Raw genomic sequence first — 22132 nt, forward strand, 5'->3', positions numbered from 1 at the left:
TCTGACAGTGAAGTGTGGAGCGGAAGCCCGAGATGTACAGAAAGCCTCTCTCTTCCACTTCATCAGTTTCAAATGGGTTAATGCTTCCTCTAACCTTTCTATCAAAGCATGGGGTTCTGAGTCAGATGAAGGCAGTGGAGTTCAGAAGATGCCTTTGTCTCAAGCCTGGCTGACTGCTGCTTTTTATTTACTTAACCATTCTGCTGTGTTGGGATTGCTTCCTATAAAACTGAAACCGTGGCTGGTGCGGGCTAAGAATGGCAGGGCTGTTGCAATGCCTCCCCTGGAGTCTGGGTCAGCACCCTTGTGTAAGTGCACACTGACAGGTGGGAATAGGCAAGGGTGGAGGAGTTCTTGTACAAGAAGGAACATGCCAGTGCTTCATTGTGAAAACTGTGGGTGATGGCTAATGGAAAGGGAGCTTAAACCTGTGAGACTGCACTTGAATTCAGGTGGCTGGGGGTAGCTTTAAAATGTGGATCCAATGGAAGGCATTTTATCCATGATCCGGAGTGAAATTGCAGCTGGGTTTGATCTGAGCACCTGCAAAAAAAATGAAGTCCAGTTGACTTGAAAGAGTGTTTCTGTTTGAATTCAGCCTGTGGTTGAGGTCTCCAAAGAGCTGATGGCTGGAGTGAGAGGTCATAGACATACAGCAAGGACAAGCTTCCTAATGAGCTGGCAGATAGGAGAAGAATGAAAGAGCAGAGGCAAAAGGAAAGATCACTTTTTCAAGGCAACTCCCTTTCTGGTGCCAAGGACTGAAATAGTTGTCAGTGGTATGTTCCCAAGGGGGAACAGGAAAAGACTGGAAAAGCAAGAATGAGTGTGGGGGTGGAGGTGGGGGGCTGGTTTGCAAAACTGAGTTGAATGTCATTCTCCTTTTCTTCTGCCGCTTTCAGGAGAGGATAAAGTTGTTTTCCTCGCAAGGAGCAGGATGTCTTTATGCACACTGGGTGTTTGGGGAAGTGCCTTTGCTTTCCAGCTGAGCTGTAGATGGAGTATAATCTTGCCAAGTGCAGCAGAGCCATCTCCAGCACACATGAGTGGAACTATAATTGCCAGACTAGCCCCATTCAAGACGAGCAGATATGCATCTGCCTAAGTACCTCTTAGAATTAGTCAATAATCTTGCTGATGAGATCTAAGAGCCTTACACCTGCACAGCACAGAACATGATATTGCTCTGGATGTACCAGTATGGAAAGGTCCTTAGGCATCCACATCACCTGTGAATGGGATTTAAATTAATAAAAGCCTGCATGCATTTGAAAGTCTGACACATAGTTGTGGAGTTGGGGGCTTAGTGCCAATGAATAATAAAAACTGATTTAAATGGAAAATATTACAGAACCAGAAATACCAGAAGGTGAATAAGTTGTTGCCCTTAATTTCGCACTGTAAACACATAATGAAAGCTGTAGTCTCAAGTCACAAATACCCCCCAAAATGGGCAAATGCCCACAATGTCTGAGTATTGACACTGTTGTGTGGTTGTGCAGCAAGAGCTTTGACTTCATTCCCAACTGCAGACAAGCAGGCAGGGACCTAAGTGGTGGATCCATAATGGGTATCTGAGGCTTGAGAAGTCTGTTGGGAAGTTCTTTTTTGAAAGCTGCAAATCAAAGCTCCTTCGCAATACATTTAAAAGTATCTTAGATTAAAAACTACCCATGTGTCATCTTAGAGCTTTAGTAGTGACTTCATTAGTCTTCAGCTCTGCCTTATGTAAAATCCCAGAAGGTTCTTTTGTAGTTGTTGGAAGAACAAGCAGCACATCAGTACATTTTTAATTCTTAACACTCAGAGGTGCCAGTACTTCACACGCTGCTAACACATCATTGGCAAACTGCCTTTCTACCTCAGATTCTCCTGTCTCTGGATTATGCTCCCGTGTACTCACTGTTGGTTTTGAGCTCAGTCTGTGAGGATATTTTGGCTGTTTTACGATAAACTTTCACTCAGCAGTCAAGTGCTGGGTAGCAGCAGGTCGTAAGGCAGTGTCAGATCGTTTAAGTCACAAGACCTGGACTACAAAGTGAAATACCACAGATATATACAATGTTCCAAGCAAATGTGAAATATTATTATTTCAAGCCATAATTTAGACAGTTGTATGGCTCTGAAAGCCAGAAGACTTTTGCTAGAACTAAATGTCAAGTGCAAACCTAAACTTTGAAATACTCTGTAGAGAGGAAGGGGATCTATAGCACAAATATGCAGTAGTTTGATTCTTCTGCTTTGAGCTCTGGTTGTCTGACTTTGTACTCTCAGCTGCCATCTGAAGACAGCACTTCCATGGTATTTCTCAGCCAAAACCTGGTGAGATTGCCAATGTCATCTGAATGCTGGAGTTGGTAGTTTTCAGTTTACTGTTTGCACATAAGGAAAGGGCTGCAAACCTTTTGCAATGCCTATGTTCAGTCTGCAGACGTGGCTTTATTAGGCCATTGTCGTATGTTGTTTTTGTAAATGCTCCAGTTGAAAGCACAACTTGTGCCATTAATGGAGAAGCAGGGGAAAACCCATTTTGTACCATTCTTTGGAGCTGAATTTTCTTTAGTCATGAACTGTATGAATTCTTAGTGGATGCCCTTACACTGCAAAAGGGATGAGTGATTGGCAGTAACTGAACAGTCCCTTTTGATTTCAAGCTTTGCTCAGTTTGATAATGCTGCATGTGTGTTTCAGTTAATGGCTTGTAGCTCCGGGGCAGCCTTATCTGACTGTCTAGAACAGAAAATTAATAAAACCAACTGGCTGCCTCAGAGAGTCCTGCCTGTGAAGCTGGAGAGCCGTGATGTGGGAGTTTACTGACGAGACCGAAAGGAAGCTTTCCCTCTGACATCTCCTGTGCCCCACAGACCCCGATGGCATTATCGAGAAGGCATCGCACTCCGGCATGATCAATCCCAGCCGGCAGTGGCAGACCCTGAAGCACAACGCGGGAGTGGCGCACTTTGAGTACCAGATCCGCGTGACGTGCGCGGAGCATTACTACGGCTTCGGCTGCAACAAGTTCTGTCGGCCCAGAGATGACTTCTTCACTCACCACACCTGCGACCAGAACGGCAACAAGACCTGCTTGGAAGGCTGGATGGGACCAGAGTGCAACAAAGGTTCGTGACAAACGCTCGCCCTGCGGGCCAGTGGGACTGGGAGGGACACGAGGGTGTCGGATCCAGGCTGCATTCAGTGGTGAGATGGTGCAGGCAGGGGGCTAGGGACTGATGGGACAGCGAGCAGCTCATTACACAGAGCACTGGGGGCAGGAGGAGAGTAGTTTCTGCCTTGTGGTAATGTCTTGGAGAGGTCTTGGACTCTCCAGTACTCTTACTGGGCACTTAGCAGATGTGTTCTTTCTCTGATTATCCGCATCTTTGCCCTTGGGAAGAAAACCCAGCCCACTGACTTCAATGGGAGTTCTGCTGCTGACTTCAAAAAGGATTTCCCCTTTGGTGCAGAACTTCAAGACAAGCAGGAAGGAGAGACTTGTTTTAAAGCTGACCTGGCAAGTGTAAAGCTTTGGTGTTTGAAAAGTCCCAGGCTTGTTTGTTCCACCTGAGATCGTGTTCAACATGTTTATTAGGGAATGGCTGCTACCTAGGTAATTGGGGAAGGAGAAAGCAGGATCAGACTATCAGCCTGTCTTAATGACTGAGTTTACCTGCAATTTGAATTGTTGCTTATCTTGATATCCTGTCTGTTCAGAGATGCAGCCAAAACTAAATCCAGAGTAGTTAAAAGCTGCTTTGAATTAGGTGTAAAGCCAGGGAGAGTGGCCCAGATCACCTGCAAAAGACAGAAAAAGGGAACCTGTTATCCAAGTGACCTGTGCTCTCCAAGGCAAGATGGTTTCTCCCACATAAAAACAGCTCTTTGAACAGCACTAGGAACGATTCTCCTGCAAAGTTAGAGGAACAGATTTCCTATAGAAAGGAAAAGCTGATAGATTTCCTATCCCAGGGAGACACCTACCTTGGTTTTCCTTCCGGTAGACTTGATAGGAGATACTTGTTAAAACCTTGGATTCAGCAGGATTACAGTGCTGTTAGAGATTAGAACATTCCCACGAGTGGGAAGGTGCCGGAAGCGGGCAGCATGCTGATACTCTTCTTTTTTTGTTGTTTTAACAGCTATTTGTCGTCAGGGATGTAGCCCCAAGCACGGTTCTTGCACAATTCCAGGAGAGTGCAGGTAGGTAAATGCTTCCTATCCCTCCTTGCTTTCCCCCCCCCCACCCCTCCCCAACTAATTAAACAAGTGATGCTAAACACAATAGGGCTGGGGAGAGAGAGGGCGTTTTGGAAGTTGTGGTTTTGAGCAAGACACATTATTCATGCTCACTTGCCCAGAATAAGGGGGGGAGCAGGCTTTTAATGCACTGATAATTTTAAGAAGCTTTTTGGTTTGTGAAATGGTGGCACTGAGGGAGAGGGGGGTATGGGATAAATAGCGTGAATGCTGCCTAATGAGCACTAACTAATTGTTTCTGCATAAATAGTGCAAATGTTTGGTGGCTATGTTTTTTCCAACAGCCTGATTAATAGGCTTTTTCAATTCCAAGCTTGAAGTACAGTGTGGCTTTTCTCTCTTCTTCTCCCTTTCAGTTTCCCCCTTCTTCCCTCCCACCCCCTGGTTTCTTCCATCAGTAGGCAAAAGTCAAGCATTCTTTAGAATGGGATTAGTTGAATCTCTGGGTTCCTTTCCCATTGTGAGCCTGGCTCCGAGTGCTGAGAGGTTAATGGCTGGGATGAAATCTTGTCAGCGGGCTCTGATGAATGCCGAATTTTGTTGCCGTGCTTTGAAGTCCCTTCTGTCCTGGCAAGGAGACAATGGAAAGCAGATTTTATCCATAACACAACAGTTAAATATCTGGAATGCCTTAAAATATGCAGCATGTATTTACAGCACAGGGAAGTCTTGTCCCTTACCCTTAGAGGGGTAGTGGATATTAAATGTGGGTATTCTTTATCAACAGAAAAGTTCCAAGTTGCTGCACGTAACCTTTTATCATTTCTGTTCACAACCAAGAGCTTCTGAGGTTACAAAAATGTGGACATTGGTCCTGTGCAGGAAGGGTTAAAAGTGAAGTTTGAGTATTCCTGAATACTCAGAAGCTTGAAGGAAAAGAAAGTAATTCTGCTGCCTAACAAGCATATCGGTGGATTCTCTGTTGCTGGAAACCTTTGCATGAAGTGGACTGCTTGATGGGCTAGAGTTCCAACAGGAACTGAATCTAGAGTGTCTGACAGACTATTCTGTAAGAATTCAGCCTAAATAGCCATAGTGGCTCATTGATTTTCTCTGCTTCTGTATTCATGCTTTAAAAAAAAAAAAAAAAAAATTACCAAGGAACCATCTGAAAGTGAGGTGGGAAGTAACCCCTCATCCTCACAGAGCCATGGCAGAGTGGAAGTCCAGCCTGGGGACGGACTGTTGTCACTTGTCCTGTGATTTTAATGTTTAGCAGCACTGATATAAGCTGGTAAACCCCTGAACACCAAATCTAAATCTTTTTTTAATTAAAAAAAGAAGCTTAACAAGTAGTAGGAAGTATCGGGGGGCCAGATGGTGAGAGGAGCATATCAGTCAGGGCTACCAGTGATTTGTGCTGCTGTCATCAGAATAAACATGCCTTGTAGGGGTTGCTGTCTCCTAGTCAGAACAACAGGCTTTGTTTCCAGTTTTTTTTTTTTTCTTCTCTTTCTCTTTCTAAGTCTGTTGCCTCCCACTCACTGCCCAGACATGCACTAGTGCTCTTATTTACTTAAGGTGCAACTTTCCCACACTTGATTTGCATAGTCTTGAAACAATGCTGTCCTTCTGGTGCTTTCAGATAACTTCTGCTTGCCAAGTTAGACCACTATCTTTAAAGTGAACACAGAAACAAGATTTTATTTTCTTTTAAGTTTTGATGAGTCATATAGCCTGTATGCTACAAATGCAACAGGGTTTAAAAATAACATCCGAGCAGAAACTGCTCTGTGTTCTGGTACAACAGACAACTTGCAAACGTTCTTAAAATATCCTTTTCCCTTTCACTGCCAGTCACTTTCTTTAATGCAGGCCAGCCAAGTAAACCATTTTTACTCATGAATCATTATACAAGGAAAGCTAACTTTAAATTTCTCGTGAGAAACTGCTGCCTGCATATTATTAAACATGAGTTATTACTGTCAATCTTTTTCTGGAATTGATAGCCCACTTTTTTTTTTTTTCCCCCTAAATGCCCACAGCCTTATCCAATTTTGTTTGTTATGTTTTGAAGCTGATGTTTGAAGTAGTACCTTTGGCTCTAAAGCTTATGATTTTTTATGCCTGTGTGGTGTGGGGTTTTTTAAACTATTTTGCTTTCTTTACGCTTGTTCTAAAGAAAACAAAACCCACCACCACTTCGATTTGATGGGAGTGAAATCCTCAGTTTGGATATCTGCTTTTGTAGGTGAGGTCCCTTAGATTGGCTTGTGTGCAAGCTCTCAGGCAAGTTGCTTTGAATGCAATCCAAATTAAGAGAGTCTGGTCCTCAATTTTGATCTTCGTGCATTCTCATTATATGCCCTATACAGAAGCATTTTCCAAGAGCTACTTGAGGGAGGTAGTTTTGCCTTATCTGGGTTTTTTTCATGTTCTTTGCACTGACTGGCTTTTTTAAGCACACAAACTAATAAGAATTTCCCATTGACTTTGAAAAGGCTGCTATTGTGATAGCTATTAAAGAAAAAAAAAGTTAATTAGGATGCAGTTTGTCACCTGAGATTTTTAGAAGGGAAGTCGGACTTACCACTGGCTGTGTGTGATTATCCATTGGATAGATCCTTCTGGCTTTTTCCCATGAGAAGAAATTGCCAGCAGAAGAATGGTGGGGGGTTTTACAAATAGAAAGCTTAGCTGACTTCTGTAGAGCTGAGGTTTGTTTTCATAATTTAGTGACAGCTTAGTGCATAATTGCTGCTGATCAATTACTCTCAGGACCTGATAATGAAATACAGTACCTCAAAAAGCCCTTGCTTTTCATTTTCAACTTGTTTTGCTTGTTTCTATCTATAGATCCACTTTAATTTGAAGGATCCTTGGTCTGTCTTGCTAGGGAGAACTAAATGAAAGCCAAAATAAGCTTTCCCTTAAGGGGGCTTCACTTTGAAAGAACATCTTCCTTTTAAGTAGAGAATTCAGGTAGCTCATTGATGGTGACAATAAAGAATTCAAATAGTAGTAAATTCTTCAGACATTAGTGTTTCTCAGAATTGCACATGATTTAATTATTCCCAGAAAATAAGTTACTAGCTTAAATCCAACTCAGAAACCCATCAACAGCTGATCTTTGAACACGTGTAAAGTCCTGCCCTGCTGCTTTCTTCCATCCCTGACTGTGGCCCAGTCCATACTGGCTCTATGTGTGTCTCTCTATTCAGAATAAGGGTGGCTTCAGATAGAGCAGGGAACTCCTCGTGTTTTGCTGCTGTCGTGCCAAGGGCTCCGAGTTGGTGGTTATGGTTTTGTTTGTCTTCCTGCAAACCCAGCATGGCTGAAATGCCTGGAACCTTGTATTCATCAGGATCTCTGGATAACTATTGTTTCCACTGACTTTTTCTTCCCCCCCCCTCAATTTATAAAGCGCCCTGTCAAAGTCCAGAGATTGATTTGTAGTGCACACCCACCCTCTCTGCCACATTTATATGAGGCTCCGAAAGAGTATTATTGTGCTGAATGGCCTCATGCTGGTTTTCTCAGAACAGTTATTCTTTTGTCAGGAGGCCAGCTACAGAGACCTTGGCAAAACTACCAAAATGTTTGTTTACAAGAAACCATCAAACAATCCTTGAATAGCTTCTCCCCTCCCCTCATCCTGCCCTTCTCCCCCACTTGCCCAGCCTTTCTTCAGGCTTTGGAGTTGCACACTCCTATCTACACACAGCAATTACGATGGGTTTGGGTTTGTTTCCCTGTTCCAATGTGGTTTTTTTTTCCTTTTTTTTCTCTTTAACTGAAGGTGTCAGTATGGATGGCAAGGCCAGTACTGTGATAAGTGCATTCCACACCCGGGATGTGTCCATGGCACTTGCATTGAACCATGGCAGTGCCTCTGTGAAACCAACTGGGGTGGTCAGCTCTGTGACAAAGGTATGCTAATCCCAGAGGGCCGTGTCACCCTTGAATGTCAGCGCTGGCAGACTTTGCACACGGGGCTCAGCGAGCTCCTGAAACGTGCTGGGAGCGTGCTGACCCTCAGCTGCTTGGCCTCATCCCCACTGCTCTTCTGGCATGGTTAGCATCTGTCCTTCGCTTGTCCTGTCCCACTCCTGTGTGGGGATGCGTTCTGTAAAGGCTCTGGGATAACAGGACGAAGCACGTGGTGATGTTCCTGCAACTTTCCAGCCTGGCTTTAGTGCTCCTCCCCTCTTGCAGATCTGAACTACTGTGGAACCCACCCGCCCTGCTTGAATGGTGGTACCTGCAGCAACACTGGCCCTGACAAATACCAGTGCTCCTGCCCTGAGGGCTACTCAGGACAGAACTGTGAAATTGGTAAGTGTTGGATGCAGCTGCTGAGCTGCCATCTGACAGTTAATTCTTGCCAGCTTTTGGTGGCTGGTTTTGGATGCACTTTGTGAGATGGAGGAAAACTCAATTTGTCGTGTACCCAGTCAGGGCTGGGTACAAAGATCCAGCCTTTCCTAGTCGTGCTTTATCATGAATGTTTGATGTCTCTGAACATCAGCCTTCTGCTCACGGGGGAGGTCAGTCCAAGCCACCCTGTCTGGCTGTGGCTCCAGCAGGTGCCAGTCGGTGTGCTGGTGAGGTCAGCGTGGAAGGAGACTTCCTGCAAGCCAGGCAATTCCTGGTTCTTGCAGGAGCACAGTGCAGCAAGGGTAATGGTGGTGTCCCCAGAGCAGAAGCGTGTGGAGGGAGCAGGGGTGGCTTGTGGTGGCATTGCTGTAGCCTCTGCCATGATGTCCTTCTGTCCCTGTGCAGCGGAGCACGCCTGCCTCTCCGACCCTTGTCACAACGGGGGAAGCTGCCTCGAGACATCCACGGGATTTGAATGTGTGTGTGCTCCTGGCTGGGCTGGACCAACTTGCACTGACAGTGAGTCCTTTTCAGTGTTTATTAAAAATGTGCCAGCTTGCTGGTTTTGATCAGTCTGTCTAATCCCTCATAAACTTACGGGGCAGACTACTTAACCTTTCCCAGCCTGAGCATTGCTTCCTGGTAGTCTGTGCACTCTCTTCCCCTTTGCTTGTACTAAGGTTTTTGTCAAGTACCAGGGGAAAGAATAGCCAAAATCACCTTGAAAGAAGCAGAATGCTGAATTTTTGTAGCGTTCTGGCATGATGTTAAAAATGCTGGTTTTGAGGGACTTGCTGGATCCAAATAGGACTTCCACTTGCAAAAAGGCCCCAGGGGTAAACTTTTCCTCTTTGAACCTCCTTTTCACATTACTCCTTTCTTTAAAGGAGGCTTTTGCTGAAATCAAAGATAACCTAGAAATTCCGAGCAGAAGTCCTGTTGTTCTTCTGTTCCTCAGGGAAAACCCGAGTAGCAGCAACCATTTATCAGACTTGTCAGTTACTGCCATTGCCAATCGGGTAGTGGAGCTAAGCCTCTCCTTATTCTGAATTACAGATATTGATGATTGTTCTCCAAATCCCTGTGGTCATGGAGGAACTTGCCAAGATCTAGTTGATGGATTTAAGTGTATTTGCCCACCTCAGTGGACTGGCAAAACATGCCAGCTAGGTAAGAACTGCTTTCTCTTCATCCGGTGTTGTTCCAGAGCTGGGAAAGATAAATGCAAAAAGGGATCGTGGTCCTGCATTACTCATGGACATGTTTCTGAAGCCTGTGGATGTATTTTGGCACATTGAAGACATTCAGTCTTCAGGACTGCGGTCTAGGACAGTGTCCAAGAGTAGCGTGGCTTCCGTCACCTTGCTTCTGCATGCTGGCACTTGAAGGAAATAGTTAACCGGAGCCATCCTTCAAACCAAGACTGCCCTGAAGTGCGGAGGGCGTGTGTGTTGTGCCTCCCAGTCCCGCCCCCACATGTGTTTCTCCCTTTGCCCTGTGAGAAAGTTGCTGCATCTCTTCAACCATGTCAACTCCTCCAGACCCAGGAGTTCACAGCTGGGCTCCGAAATGGGGATGATCTCACGGAGAATGAGCTGGCTGCATTCTTTACACAGCACACTCATCCCAATGACCAGGCTGCAGCATTCCTCCTTCAGAATGCTCAGCTGAGATGCGTGTGTGAGGGCGAGTTGCTCTTAATGAGTGGCTGGGTAATTGTGAAATAATTAGCGTAGCCTGTGTGTTCTAATTGCAAAGAAACTGGAAGAGCCTTCAGAGGCTGGTGATGATTGACTTTTGTTCGTTCAAGTCACGCTAATCCCTGCTGTACACTGCAAGTTCCTCTTAGCTCTGGAGGAACTGCTGGTTATTGCTGGGGCGTGGGCTTCTCCCTTCCCCCCTGAATGTTCCCCTTGGTTTTCCAGATGCCAATGAATGTGAGGGCAAGCCCTGTGTCAATGCCAACTCCTGCAGGAACCTGATCGGCAGCTACTACTGTGACTGCATTACTGGCTGGTCTGGCCACAACTGTGATATCAGTGAGTGTCCATACCCTTGCGTTTATTAAAGGCCGGTTCTTTGGGTCTATGCGCGTGTGCCACTGAGTTCTAAACTCAATTTAAACACTGGGCAGAGCCCCAGCAGTTGATGTTTTTAGAAAGGGAGTAGTTGGTGCGGAATGAAAATATACAATTTTATCAAAGTCATTAGCCTGTACCTTAGCTATATTCTGATAAAGGGACTAAAACAATGATGTGAAGTTTTACTGCCTCTCCTAGAAGAATCGCGAAAGGTTTCCCACCCATTATAATAACCTTATCTCAAGGAAGGCATGCAGGAAACTTGACAAAAGGTTTATCTAGCTGCAGTTTTAGAGAGACCTGAACTCTCTATCTAGTGTAAATATATTTTTGCCTTCTAACCGTGCTAATTTTATTGCAGATATTAACGACTGTCGTGGACAATGTCAGAATGGAGGATCCTGTCGGGTAGGCCCTTCTTGTTTTACTTCGGTTTCCCAAAGACTTGCAACAGTAACTAAAACATTTGAGTCTAAGCACGAATAGTTTGGAAAATAGCAGTTAGCTGGCACAAATGGTCATTTCTTTAAGTTGGGGGGAGGGCCTATGTCATGCTACAGCATGTTGAGATATATCTGTAGAACAGGGAGGGCAAAAAAACTCCTTCAATAAATTACCCATTTTCACTGCCAGCATCACCAGTGAATGGGCTGGTGGTTGTGCAAACTACCCACTGGAAATGTAGGCGCTTGCCTGCCTGGAAATTAAGAATGTAAGCTGGGACTGAGTTTGTGTGTGTTTTTTCCTCTTTAAATGTTTTTTGCCTTGTTTGGACATATTAAGATGATTTTTTTTTTTCTTAACAAGAATATATTGAGGGAGGAAAAACCTTAACTCTAAATTTTTTTTTGTTCTTTCCCAGGACTTGGTTAATGGTTATCGGTGTATCTGTTCACCTGGCTATGCAGGAGATCACTGTGAGAAAGACATCAATGAATGTGCAAGTAACCCTTGCATGAATGGGGGTCATTGCCAGGATGAAATCAATGGATTCCAATGTCTGTGTCCTGCTGGTTTCTCAGGAAACCTCTGTCAGGTAAGAAGGCTGGGTGAAAGGCAGGCCCTCAGCCAGTGCCGTTTGTTCCGACGCTCCGGATCTGAGCACGGAATGCCTTGCATCCAGTGAAGCATAGTATAAAGTTGTACTTGATATCGCTGTCAGTCTGCCAAGAAAGTGCTTGATTAATATATATTGGGGGGGGAAAGAAACCAACAAACCCCCAACAGGCTGCAGAGGATTCTCTTTGTTAAGCAGACTGCAGTGTTTGCATGTCAGGCTTTGTGGAGCTCTTAACTGTTAACTTTGGCAGTTTAATATTGAGGGTTGTCTGCCGAAGCGGTGGCGAGCGGGACTAAACTGTGTGTGCTATGAATGATTCTTTGAGGCAGCAGATAAAAAGGTCAGATTCCACAATATCGGCCTGTCGTGGTGAGGGAAAGCCATGATAAACCTCTTTCACTCAGCTTTCCCTCACTCCCTTCCCCCCCTTCCTATTTCCCTTCCCTCTCTGTGCACTACTTACAGCTGGACATAGATTATTGCGAGCCAAATCCATGCCAGAACGGCGCCCAGTGCTTCAATCTTGCCATGGACTATTTCTGTAACTGCCCTGAGGATTACGAAGGGAAGAACTGCTCCCACCTGAAGGATCACTGCCGCACGACTCCTTGTGAAGGTTTGTGTTGCCTGGCGGGTGAATGGCACTGTCTGCCAGTGGTTCCTGCCCCTCCCCTCACTGCAGTTCCAGCAGGGGAGTCACTGGAGTAGCTCTGATATAAAGGGACTGAATTTTGCTGTCTGCCTTAGGCCTCTCTCTGTGTGAAAAGATGAGTGACATTTGTAGGTATCACCTATTGAAAGCCAGCATTATGTCAATGTGGACAGAAAGGAGAGGTAGCAAATAGACTGATGCATTTATTCCAGGCCATGGAGGTGTTCCAGCAATCATCAGATAAGATGCTGTGATTGTTTTATGCACAGTTGGCAGAGTCCAATGTTACTTTAAAGCAGCAAACATATTTGCAGTCATGTGTTTATGGTTTCACTCGATGATCTTAAAGGTCTTTTCCAACCTAAATGATTCAATGGCACGAGTGTCTTCTAAACATGCACGGCCGGAAGTCTTAAGGAATCAGGTTGCATGGGTAATTCTCATGCTGGTCTCTGCTTTTCTGCAGTAATTGACAGCTGCACCGTGGCAGTGGCTTCCAACAGCACACCCGAAGGGGTTCGCTACATCTCTTCCAATGTTTGTGGTCCTCACGGGAAGTGCAAGAGCCAAGCGGGTGGAAAATTCACCTGTGAATGCAACAAAGGATTCACCGGCACCTACTGTCATGAGAGTAAGGGCAAAAAAGAGAGTGTGCTTTACTGTCCCCCACTCTTCCTGGAAAAAGATTCCATCCTTCCCTCCCCAGACGCCTTTAAGGTTTCTTCACTGTAACTCAGTGAACCTTGGAACTGCTGTAAGTTTTCATATCCCTCTTGGGCGAGGCAGAGTGGAATTTGCTAGGCCTTGGGGAAAGTTCGTAGCAATGAACCCTCTGGCCTTGAATTGTATGTTTTTAAAAACCTTATGTATACAAGGTCTGAGGGAGTTAATAGTGGGGTTTAACGTGGATCTTAAGGAGTTCTGAATTTTTTTCTTGTTTTTAATAGTGACAGGTTCATCACCTTGCCCAGTTTTTTACCATTTATTATCTTGCTTATAACCCTCCCTTTCCAAAGGGTATTATTAGAAATAGAAGTAGCACCCAACAGTCTGCAATAAGATAAGGACTCCTAGCAGCTGTACTTCTAGTTTGGCTTTTTGTTCCCCTCTTTTCTTAACCCTCTTTCTTCCCAACTGTTGCAGATATCAATGACTGTGAAAGCAACCCCTGTAAAAATGGTGGCACTTGCATCGATGGCATCAACTCCTACAAATGTATTTGTAGCGATGGATGGGAAGGAACGTATTGTGAAACGAGTAAGTTATCCATCCTTCAGCACACAGAGAGATCTCTTGGGAAAACATTGGGAAGGAATGGCTGGTACTGTCTTTAAGATGCCAGTGACCTATGTCAATAAACTCTGCTTCAAAGGCCGCGGAGGACCAGGTCCTCTCGTCAAGTCCCAATCTTTTGTATTGGAACTAAACCCAAGTTACAGAGTTGGGCTGGGATTAGAACGTGGCTCTCTCTGAGTTTCCTGCTCTGTCCTTTGGATAACTTCTGGGAAGAAACCCTTTGCATTAGTAGATGCCACTTTATGCCTGTCTGCATATCATGCTTGCATTTTGTCAGTCTCAGGAACAGAAGAGGAGTGAATGCTCTGCTCCCTTCCCCTGACTAACAGGGTAGTTTATGTAATAGGCCTTTTCACTGCTTTTTTACTGAAACAAGATTACAAACAAAATGAAAACAAACTGGAGGAAAGTGGTGAAACAGTCTCCATCTGTGTGACAGTGCTTAAAGCTTTAAAATACTGACTTAAGGATTTAATCCACAATTGAAACACAGGCCAAAATTAGGGATGGGTTATGCTCCTTTCAAGCATTGTGTTTGTCAGTTCTGTAAACACCACTGAGCCTGTTTTCTCTCCTTAACATATCCAGATATTAATGACTGCAGTAAAAACCCTTGCCACAATGGAGGAACGTGCCGAGACTTGGTCAACGACTTCTTCTGTGAATGTAAAAATGGGTGGAAAGGAAAAACTTGCCACTCCCGTAAGTTCAGCTTTTCCAAAACGTAACAGACATGCTCTGATAGGCTGCTTGAACTCGTTGGCCCTAAGAGAGCACCGGCATTAAGGACAGTTTGGGTTTTCCACAGGTGACAGCCAGTGCGATGAGGCGACGTGCAACAACGGGGGGACGTGCTATGACGAAGGGGACACTTTCAAGTGCATGTGTCCTGCGGGATGGGAAGGAGCCACTTGTAACATAGGTAAATACCCTGCATAATCGCCAGGAAGCAGATGCAGCGCTGCAGCTCTGACCTCAGCTGTTCCTCTTGGCTCAGACTTGACAGCTTTCTAACAACTGAGCGGCAAATGTTGTTTGTGTTACAGCGAGGAACAGCAGCTGCCTGCCAAACCCCTGTCACAACGGTGGTACCTGTGTAGTCAGCGGGGACTCCTTCACTTGCGTCTGCAAGGAGGGCTGGGAAGGACCCATGTGTACCCAGAGTAAGTCAGCTCTGCTTGAACTCTTCCCCAGTGTTGCATGATGAGAACATGAGCTCATCCTGTCGCCCTTGGAGTCAAGATTGAAACCAGAAGGGAAAGCTTGTTTGATGTAGGCTTTAGCATCACCTGAATCTTTGTTTTTAATGACTTTATGTGATAGAGCCTTGACCTGGGCATGAGAAAGTTGCAAATGAGCTAAGTGGAGACAGATGTTGTCTTGTTTTCTCCTGCATTCTTTTTCTACGAGCAGCTCTGTCTGCTTCCACTTTTCCCCCCCACCATTAGATTCTTTACAAGGATCTCTTCCTGCGTACATGTATTCCACAACGTAGTTAACAAATTTTGTGGTACAATCCTGGAATCAATTTAGTAGAGAATTTCAGCATATTTTTGTAAAAGTTGAGCTAAGTATAACTTGGGCATTAGGGGAAGTTTGATCATTCTTTACTGCCAGTAGAGCTGTGTTAGCCAAAGTCTGCATGTTTAATGCTGTTTGTCTTTACTTTGCAGACACAAACGACTGCAGCCCTCATCCTTGGTAAGTCTGCTATGTTTATCCCTTGCTTTTTTTGTTGTTTTAGAATTCTGAGTTGCTTTTACCTGTAGCAGTCTTTAATGTCTGTGATAATGCCTTTTCCCCACAGTTACAACAGTGGCACTTGCGTGGATGGGGAGAACTGGTACCGCTGCGAGTGTGCTCCGGGCTTCGCCGGGCCCGACTGCAGGATCAGTGAGTGTTCCGGTGGCTCTCTGCCTCGGTTCTTGTCTCGCTTGAATCTTGTTGCAAGACAATCGTCTTAATTGAGCTGAGTGGTAGATCAGATGAGTGATAGATGTCTTGTGTCATCTCTATCCGCACCTGGATCCGTAGCAGATTTGGAGAAGGCAGGAATCACACTGAAAATGAAAGGGATTTAAAGTCATTCAGCTGGAGCTGAAACCTCTTGGTTCAGCCGAGTGGGCAAAACGCTCTTTGGGACAGTCTTCCCTTGTGTCTGTGTGGCCCAGGCTTCTGCTTCAGATGAAAGTGTGCCAGCCAAAAACCTTGTCAATTAATAATCCACCTCCAAGCCCTGAGGTGATGGATGCACTTCCCTGTAATTTAATAGTAATTACAGGTAGGACACTTTTTTTTAATAACAGCCATGGAATAGAAGTCTCACAGCGGCAATAGAGCTGGGAAGGCTTTAACACTGACATCAGTTGAAGAATCTAGTGGGGGACAAAAGTGGAGCACATCAGTGGAGAGGAAGTGTCTGTGTAGGAAGGAATGTGTCCTTGCCCTGGAAAGCTCAAGTAGCCACAGGGGTCAGGTTTTGATCTTGGTTAGTGCCACACAGCAGAAACGTCAAAGGACTTTTCTGAGGTTATACTGGTGCTGCAAGCAGGAATCTATGTCCCAGCAGACACTAGAAAATGAACATAAAGCTCCAGTAGGCAATTCTATCCTGTGTTTGCTTTTTTCCTGACAAAACAAAAGGATACTATGAAGCAACTGGTTTGTTTCCTCTCCTTCCCATCATAGATATCAACGAATGTCAGTCCTCGCCCTGTGCCTTTGGAGCCACGTGTGTAGATGAAATTAACGGGTACCGTTGCATTTGCCCCCCGGGTCGCAGTGGTCCAGGATGCCAAGAAGGTATTCCAGATGCCAGAGCCGATCTTGTAGCAAGATCTGTATACTTGCACGTTGATGGGTTTGTGGTTGTATGGGGTTGGTTTTGGGGCGTACTGTCTGTTGTTTTTTAAAGCAAGTATCTTTATGGAGGAAGCAACTTAGTGGGAAGTTTAGATGAACTTAGAAAAGGCATTTGTTTCCTATTTTTAGCTTATAATTCTGTTCCATCTCTCTTCAGTTACAGGAAGGCCTTGCATTACCAGTGTTCGAGTAATGCCAGATGGGACTAAGTGGGATGACGACTGCAATACCTGTCAGTGTCTGAATGGAAAAGTCACCTGTTCTAAGGTACAGCTGTGCTGTGGTTTGGGTTACACCATTTTCCGTCCTCCAACCAGTGGATTCTCACCAGTGTTCATCCTCTCCTAGGTTTGGTGTGGCCCTCGGCCTTGTGTCCTGCATGGCAAAGGCCCCAGCGAGTGCCCCGCTGGCCACGCCTGTGTCCCCGTGCGGGACGACCACTGCTTCACCCACCCGTGTGCCGCCGTGGGGGAATGCTGGCCCTCCAACCAGCAGCCTGTCAGGACCAAATGCAACTCAGATTCCTACTACCAGGACAACTGTGCCAACATCACCTTCACCTTCAACAAAGAAATGATGGCCCCGGTAAGTAACGGCAGCTCACTGGGCTGTGGAACACTTAGACTCGTTCCTTGATCACGGAATGACGTTTTCCATAGGGAAAAGTGCAGCAAAAGCTGACACTGCCCCATTATCAAAGAAAAGAAAAAGCAGAGAAGGATTAATACAGCCTTGCAGCCTAAATGCTTTTGTGACTAGAGAACAAAAGCTAGGTTGGAGGGAATTCCACCTCCTTTTCCCTTGAGAACTCTTACTTCAGGGCAAAAAAAAAAAATTCCAAACAAATCTTATATCTGTGTGTTCGTGTGCATATGTATTTAAAAAAGCCAACATCCTTTTTGTATCCTCCAGGGCCTTACCACAGAGCATGTTTGTAGTGAATTGAGGAATCTGAATATTCTGAAGAATGTTTCTGTTGAATATTCCATCTATATTACCTGTGAGCCTTCCCACTTGGCAAATAATGAAATCCATGTTGCTATTGTAAGTATTCCTGGAATATTTTTAAATGTCTTAGTAGTTCATTGTTTGGATATGTGTGCAACATGTGGATTTCATAAAAATCTTAATTCCTGGCTTTGTCAGCACTTCTTGTGGTTTAGTTTCCATCCTGATTCCCTTTAAGAACAGGAGAGGAATTCTGGTTACATGTGCATACCTGAAAGCTGCCATCTGGGGGTAGCTGTAATATGGGGAGTAAAACATTTCTCTGTTCCACTCTTGCATTTGGGGGCTTTTGGGTCTTTTTAAGGATGAGGACGAGAATTCCGAGTCCTTAGTTCCTGCCCATAGCAGGCCATTTTGCTTTGTTTCTGTTTTGTTATATATTGAAAGTAGCAAGAGCCTTCACTGCCTGTGAAGGTTTATAAATAGCAGGTTCCCCCGTGCATCTGATGTGGTGCTTGGTGTTAATTGTGTGCCTCCTCCTGCAGGCTGCAGAAGACATTGGGGAAGATGAGAACCCCATCAAAGACATCACAGATAAGATCATCGACCTCGTCAGTAAGCGCGACGGGAACAACACCCTCATCGCTGCTGTGGCCGAAGTCAGGGTGCAGCGGCGGCCGGCCAAGAGCAAAACAGGTGAGCTGCTCCTCGGCCCCCAGCTCCTGAACCTCGCCCTGACTGCAGCACCCCTTCCTCACTTGGGAGACTTTTAGCAAGTCCCCGTTCATCAGGAACAATGGGAAGGCTTTGCACCCAAGGTCTTTTTGTTTCTAAAAACCCTAAAAAAACTTGCCAAAAGTTTGCTAAACCTGTGGCCTAACCTGGCAAAAGGGCTGCTTCCCTTCCATGCTCCTCGTGCAGAACTAAGGGAAGTAACAAGGCATAAGAGCTGAGGTTTGTTTTCTCTGAGACATCCCGAAGTGTTCCCCGTGGTTTGCAGCAGGACTAACTCTCTCCTGTCTCTTCCAGATTTCCTGGTGCCCTTGCTGAGCTCGGTCCTGACAGTAGCCTGGATCTGTTGCCTGGTCACCGTGTTTTACTGGTGCATCCGAAAGCGCCGAAAGCAGAGCAGCCACACCCACACGGCCTCTGACGACAACACCACCAACAACGTACGGGAGCAGCTGAACCAGATCAAAAACCCCATTGAGAAACACGGAGCAAATACTGTCCCCATTAAAGACTACGAGAACAAAAACTCTAAAATCGCCAAAATAAGGACACACAACTCCGAGGTGGAGGAGGACGACATGGACAAGCACCAGCAGAAGGCCCGATTCGCCAAGCAGCCAGCCTACACTTTGGTAGACAGAGATGAAAAGCCCCCCAACAGCACCCCTACAAAACACCCAAACTGGACAAATAAACAGGACAACAGAGACTTGGAAAGTGCACAAAGCCTAAATCGGATGGAGTACATCGTATAGCAGACGGTGGGGTGCTGCCATGCAGGGCCTTTGAGTATCATTATAAAGGCACTCAAGAGCTTGTAGTTCTTAAACTGTTGTGTAATATTTGAGTCTAAGGCTATTATTTGCTTAGAATCCCTGTGTTAATTTAAGTTTGGACAAGCTGGCTTACACTGGCAATGATAGTTGCTGTGGTTGGCTGGAATACCAAGTGCTGCATTTCACATCTATGCAAAACTAGTCAAAAGTGCCCTCCTGTAAATTCAGCTGCAGCTGATCCATCACGGAAACGTTCCATAAGGTATTACATAGCCTTATTACTCTTCCTTAGTGTTCATTTTTTTTTTTTCTTTTCTGCCAGATGTTCCGATTTATACAGTTTCTTTAGAATAATACATTTTATTTATATTTATTGAATTTGAGTTTTTTGTATATTGGTTTTATGGTGACGTACAACTAGTTCTGTATTTGAAAGTGCCTTTGCAGCTCGGAACCACAGCAACTATCAAAAATAAGTTTATTATTTATTTTTTTATTGTATTTTTGTTGGGGGCGGGTGGGGGGAAACTTGTCAGCAGTTGCTGGTAAATGAAGAATTTAAAGAGGAAAATGTGTCAAAAATAGAAGTTTGTATAGATATGTAAATAATTCTTTTTTTATTAATCACTGTGTATATTTGATTTATTAACTTAATAATCAAGAGCCTTAAAATATCATTCCTTTTTATTTATATGTACGTGTTTAGAGTTGAAGGTGTTTGATAGCATTGTAAGCTCGTGGCTTCTCTATTTTGAATTTATTTTCTTGTTACATGTTGCCTATATGCCAAAACTAAGGTGTTCTAAAATAGTTTATTTTTAATAGGATGGGCTTTCATGCCTTGATGCTGGTTTTTGTACAATGTCAAACGTTTGAAACACCTTCCATAGTATCACTTTAAGACTATTTGTAAGTACTGACTGAGGCAGTTTAGAGAATTAGACTAGAAAATTTTTTTTGCTGCTTTAGACTTGAAAACCGAGTGACAGGCAGATAATCTGCTAAGAAGCAGTTTAAGGGAACAAAACTGAGCTATTACTTTATGTAGATGAAATGTGAGTGGTTGCATGTAATTAAAAATATCAAATTAGCGTGTGAAGTTGGAAACACAGCAATCTTATTTTGTAAATTCTAATTATTTTTTTTTCTCACCATGAATATGTAATACTGAACCACTTGTAGATTTGACTTTTTTTGTAATCTACTGCATTTAGGGAGTATTCTAATAAGCTAGTTGTTGAATACTTGAACAGTAGAATGTCCAGTAAGATCACTGTGTAGGTTTGCCATAGATTACACTGCCCGCCTTAACAAGTGAGGAAATCAAAGTGCTATTACGATGTTTAAGATCAAAAGGCTTATAAACATAGTCATCTCAGTGGTTAACCATTGAGATCATGAAGATACCTTGTATTGTGATATTAGTGTTATATGAAAATGCATCTTTGATGTGTTGTTCCTGGCAATAAATCTTGAAAAGTAATATTTATTAAATTTTTTGTATGAAAACATAAAAGAGCGTGGAGATTATTGAGCTTGGAGGCGCTCCCGGCCAGTCAGTTGTGCAAAAGCAGGGGCAGGTGCTGCTGGAGGTTTCCAGGACCTGCCCCTGCCTTTGGTGGAGTCAGTTTTTTGTTAGATGATTACACGTTCCCCTCTGGCTCCCAGTGGGGCTGAGGAGGTTGGAAAGCAGCATGTCCCTTGTTCTCACTGCCTCTTGGCCACTGTCCCTCGGTGTTCTGAGAGAGGATGGTGTGGCTGCACTTGTGCAACGAGTTTACCCTGCACGGGCCAATGAGCTGCCCCCAGACAGGAACCAAATCTAAGTAGCTAGGCAAGATCCAAAGTGCTGACCTGGATGGGAAGGGATCCATAGATGATGCTGATTTCTAATGGGCAAAAAGCGCTTTGTAAAGCATAAAATAAACTCTGAAAGTATTCAACACGACGGCTTTGAATGCTGAACTAATGCTGCCCCTCCCACCTTTGTGCAGGGGCTGGCTGGCTCAGGGTCTGCTCCGGTTTTACCATGTTCTGATGAAGCTGCAAAATTGTTCTGCTAAGGGGCTGCTGCAAAGCTGAAGGAACAATTAACTGTGTAACAAGTTCATTGAAAAATAGTTAAACCAACCTGCTGCAAGGTCAGGCCTTTGCCATCTGTATTTGTTTGTAGTAAATAAACAGATATTTTATATACAGATTGCTGCGATATGAATACACTGAACTCTAACAAAACCCGAGAGTGAGAAATACTTTCTTCTGTACTTTTTTTTTACAGCTGTCAAAAAAAAAAATTGATAAAATCTAATTAGTGTTATTTTTTATTTTAAACTCACTTCAGAAGATTTCCATCGTGGCTACTCTACTTTGGCTGGGTGCTGCTTTTACTCTTCACACTCACACGCCGCACAGGGCAAGTACTGGAGCCTGTTTAGTTTACTGCCTCCTGAAGGGGAAGTCAACAAGATTAGCTTCAGCTGACCACTTCAATAATTCCTCATCAAACAAATCCCATGAGTATTTATTTCCTTTTGTTCCCTGACTTCTAAACCTGCAATAAAGCAAACACGTCATGTCCAAAAAAGCTATTTAAAGATAATAGAATCTTTCACCTGCCTCCAAAGGGCAAAGCTGGGCTATTCCCTGACTGCTTTCCCATACTTTTAATGTTGAATTAACCATCTTCCTGCTGTCTACTGTTCACATGGGTCTCAAAGTCAAGGATTCAGTCTCTGAAGACTCAGTGAAAGCAAAACCTGGGTTCCTCAAGCTTCAAAACGTGTCGAAGTCCTTAGCCCAGCATCCATTTATTTACTTCCAGCCTTTTCTGTGCAGAGGTTTTGTTACTGCAGAGCTCCTCCACATATCCCCTGCTTTTCCCCATCATTCCCATGGGTTTTCCTCACTTTGTCACTATCTCATGTTAGAAAATTAGAATCGTGCCATTTGTACAGGGGGCAGTCAGAAAATTCTACGCAATTGCCATACTGGTAGTTTTAATTAGTTCTCCTATCTCAGTGGTAACTCCAAAACTTACACTGCAGAACAGCCCCCCAAAGCCCAGGTCCACCACCAGGCTGGGGGCTGCTCTATGAAGTGGTTTCCGTTGCCATGAAAATAAATAGAAACGTGAAGTTTAGGGCTTCCCCCTTAG

General features: G+C 44.5%; 1 protein-coding gene and 1 long non-coding RNA gene across 2 annotated transcripts in view; one reads left to right on the top strand and one right to left on the bottom strand.

Moving 5' to 3' along the window:
* The window catches only part of JAG1 (jagged canonical Notch ligand 1), a 35377-nt gene extending 15643 nt beyond the window's left edge, over positions 1 to 19734 (top strand). Inside the window, exons 4-26 of the mRNA XM_066177816.1 lie at positions 2865 to 3119; positions 4137 to 4197; positions 7994 to 8124; positions 8410 to 8529; positions 8977 to 9090; positions 9628 to 9741; positions 10497 to 10610; positions 11014 to 11060; positions 11515 to 11688; positions 12178 to 12328; positions 12831 to 12995; positions 13508 to 13621; positions 14249 to 14362; positions 14469 to 14582; positions 14707 to 14823; positions 15334 to 15361; positions 15468 to 15553; positions 16349 to 16462; positions 16680 to 16789; positions 16871 to 17107; positions 17435 to 17566; positions 18016 to 18166; positions 18500 to 19734. Of these exons, the coding sequence (XP_066033913.1) occupies positions 2865 to 3119; positions 4137 to 4197; positions 7994 to 8124; positions 8410 to 8529; positions 8977 to 9090; positions 9628 to 9741; positions 10497 to 10610; positions 11014 to 11060; positions 11515 to 11688; positions 12178 to 12328; positions 12831 to 12995; positions 13508 to 13621; positions 14249 to 14362; positions 14469 to 14582; positions 14707 to 14823; positions 15334 to 15361; positions 15468 to 15553; positions 16349 to 16462; positions 16680 to 16789; positions 16871 to 17107; positions 17435 to 17566; positions 18016 to 18166; positions 18500 to 18957 (3221 nt within the window). The 3' untranslated portion in view covers positions 18958 to 19734. The remainder of the gene's footprint in view (positions 1 to 2864; positions 3120 to 4136; positions 4198 to 7993; positions 8125 to 8409; positions 8530 to 8976; positions 9091 to 9627; positions 9742 to 10496; positions 10611 to 11013; positions 11061 to 11514; positions 11689 to 12177; positions 12329 to 12830; positions 12996 to 13507; positions 13622 to 14248; positions 14363 to 14468; positions 14583 to 14706; positions 14824 to 15333; positions 15362 to 15467; positions 15554 to 16348; positions 16463 to 16679; positions 16790 to 16870; positions 17108 to 17434; positions 17567 to 18015; positions 18167 to 18499) is intronic.
* LOC136286348 (uncharacterized) lies at positions 14808 to 21428 on the bottom strand. The gene is made up of 3 exons (XR_010719864.1): positions 21315 to 21428; positions 15424 to 15720; positions 14808 to 14890 (listed from the first exon to the last, which is right to left on the bottom strand). It is a non-coding gene; the product is annotated as an uncharacterized lncRNA (long non-coding RNA).
* Positions 21429 to 22132: the final 704 nt, after the last annotated feature.

This window comes from Chamaea fasciata, unplaced genomic scaffold (genome assembly GCF_029207755.1).
Source record: "Chamaea fasciata isolate MVZ Bird 193981 ecotype frontalis unplaced genomic scaffold, bChaFas1.0.hap1 SCAF_3, whole genome shotgun sequence".
Classification (NCBI taxonomy): domain Eukaryota; kingdom Metazoa; phylum Chordata; class Aves; order Passeriformes; family Sylviidae; genus Chamaea; species Chamaea fasciata.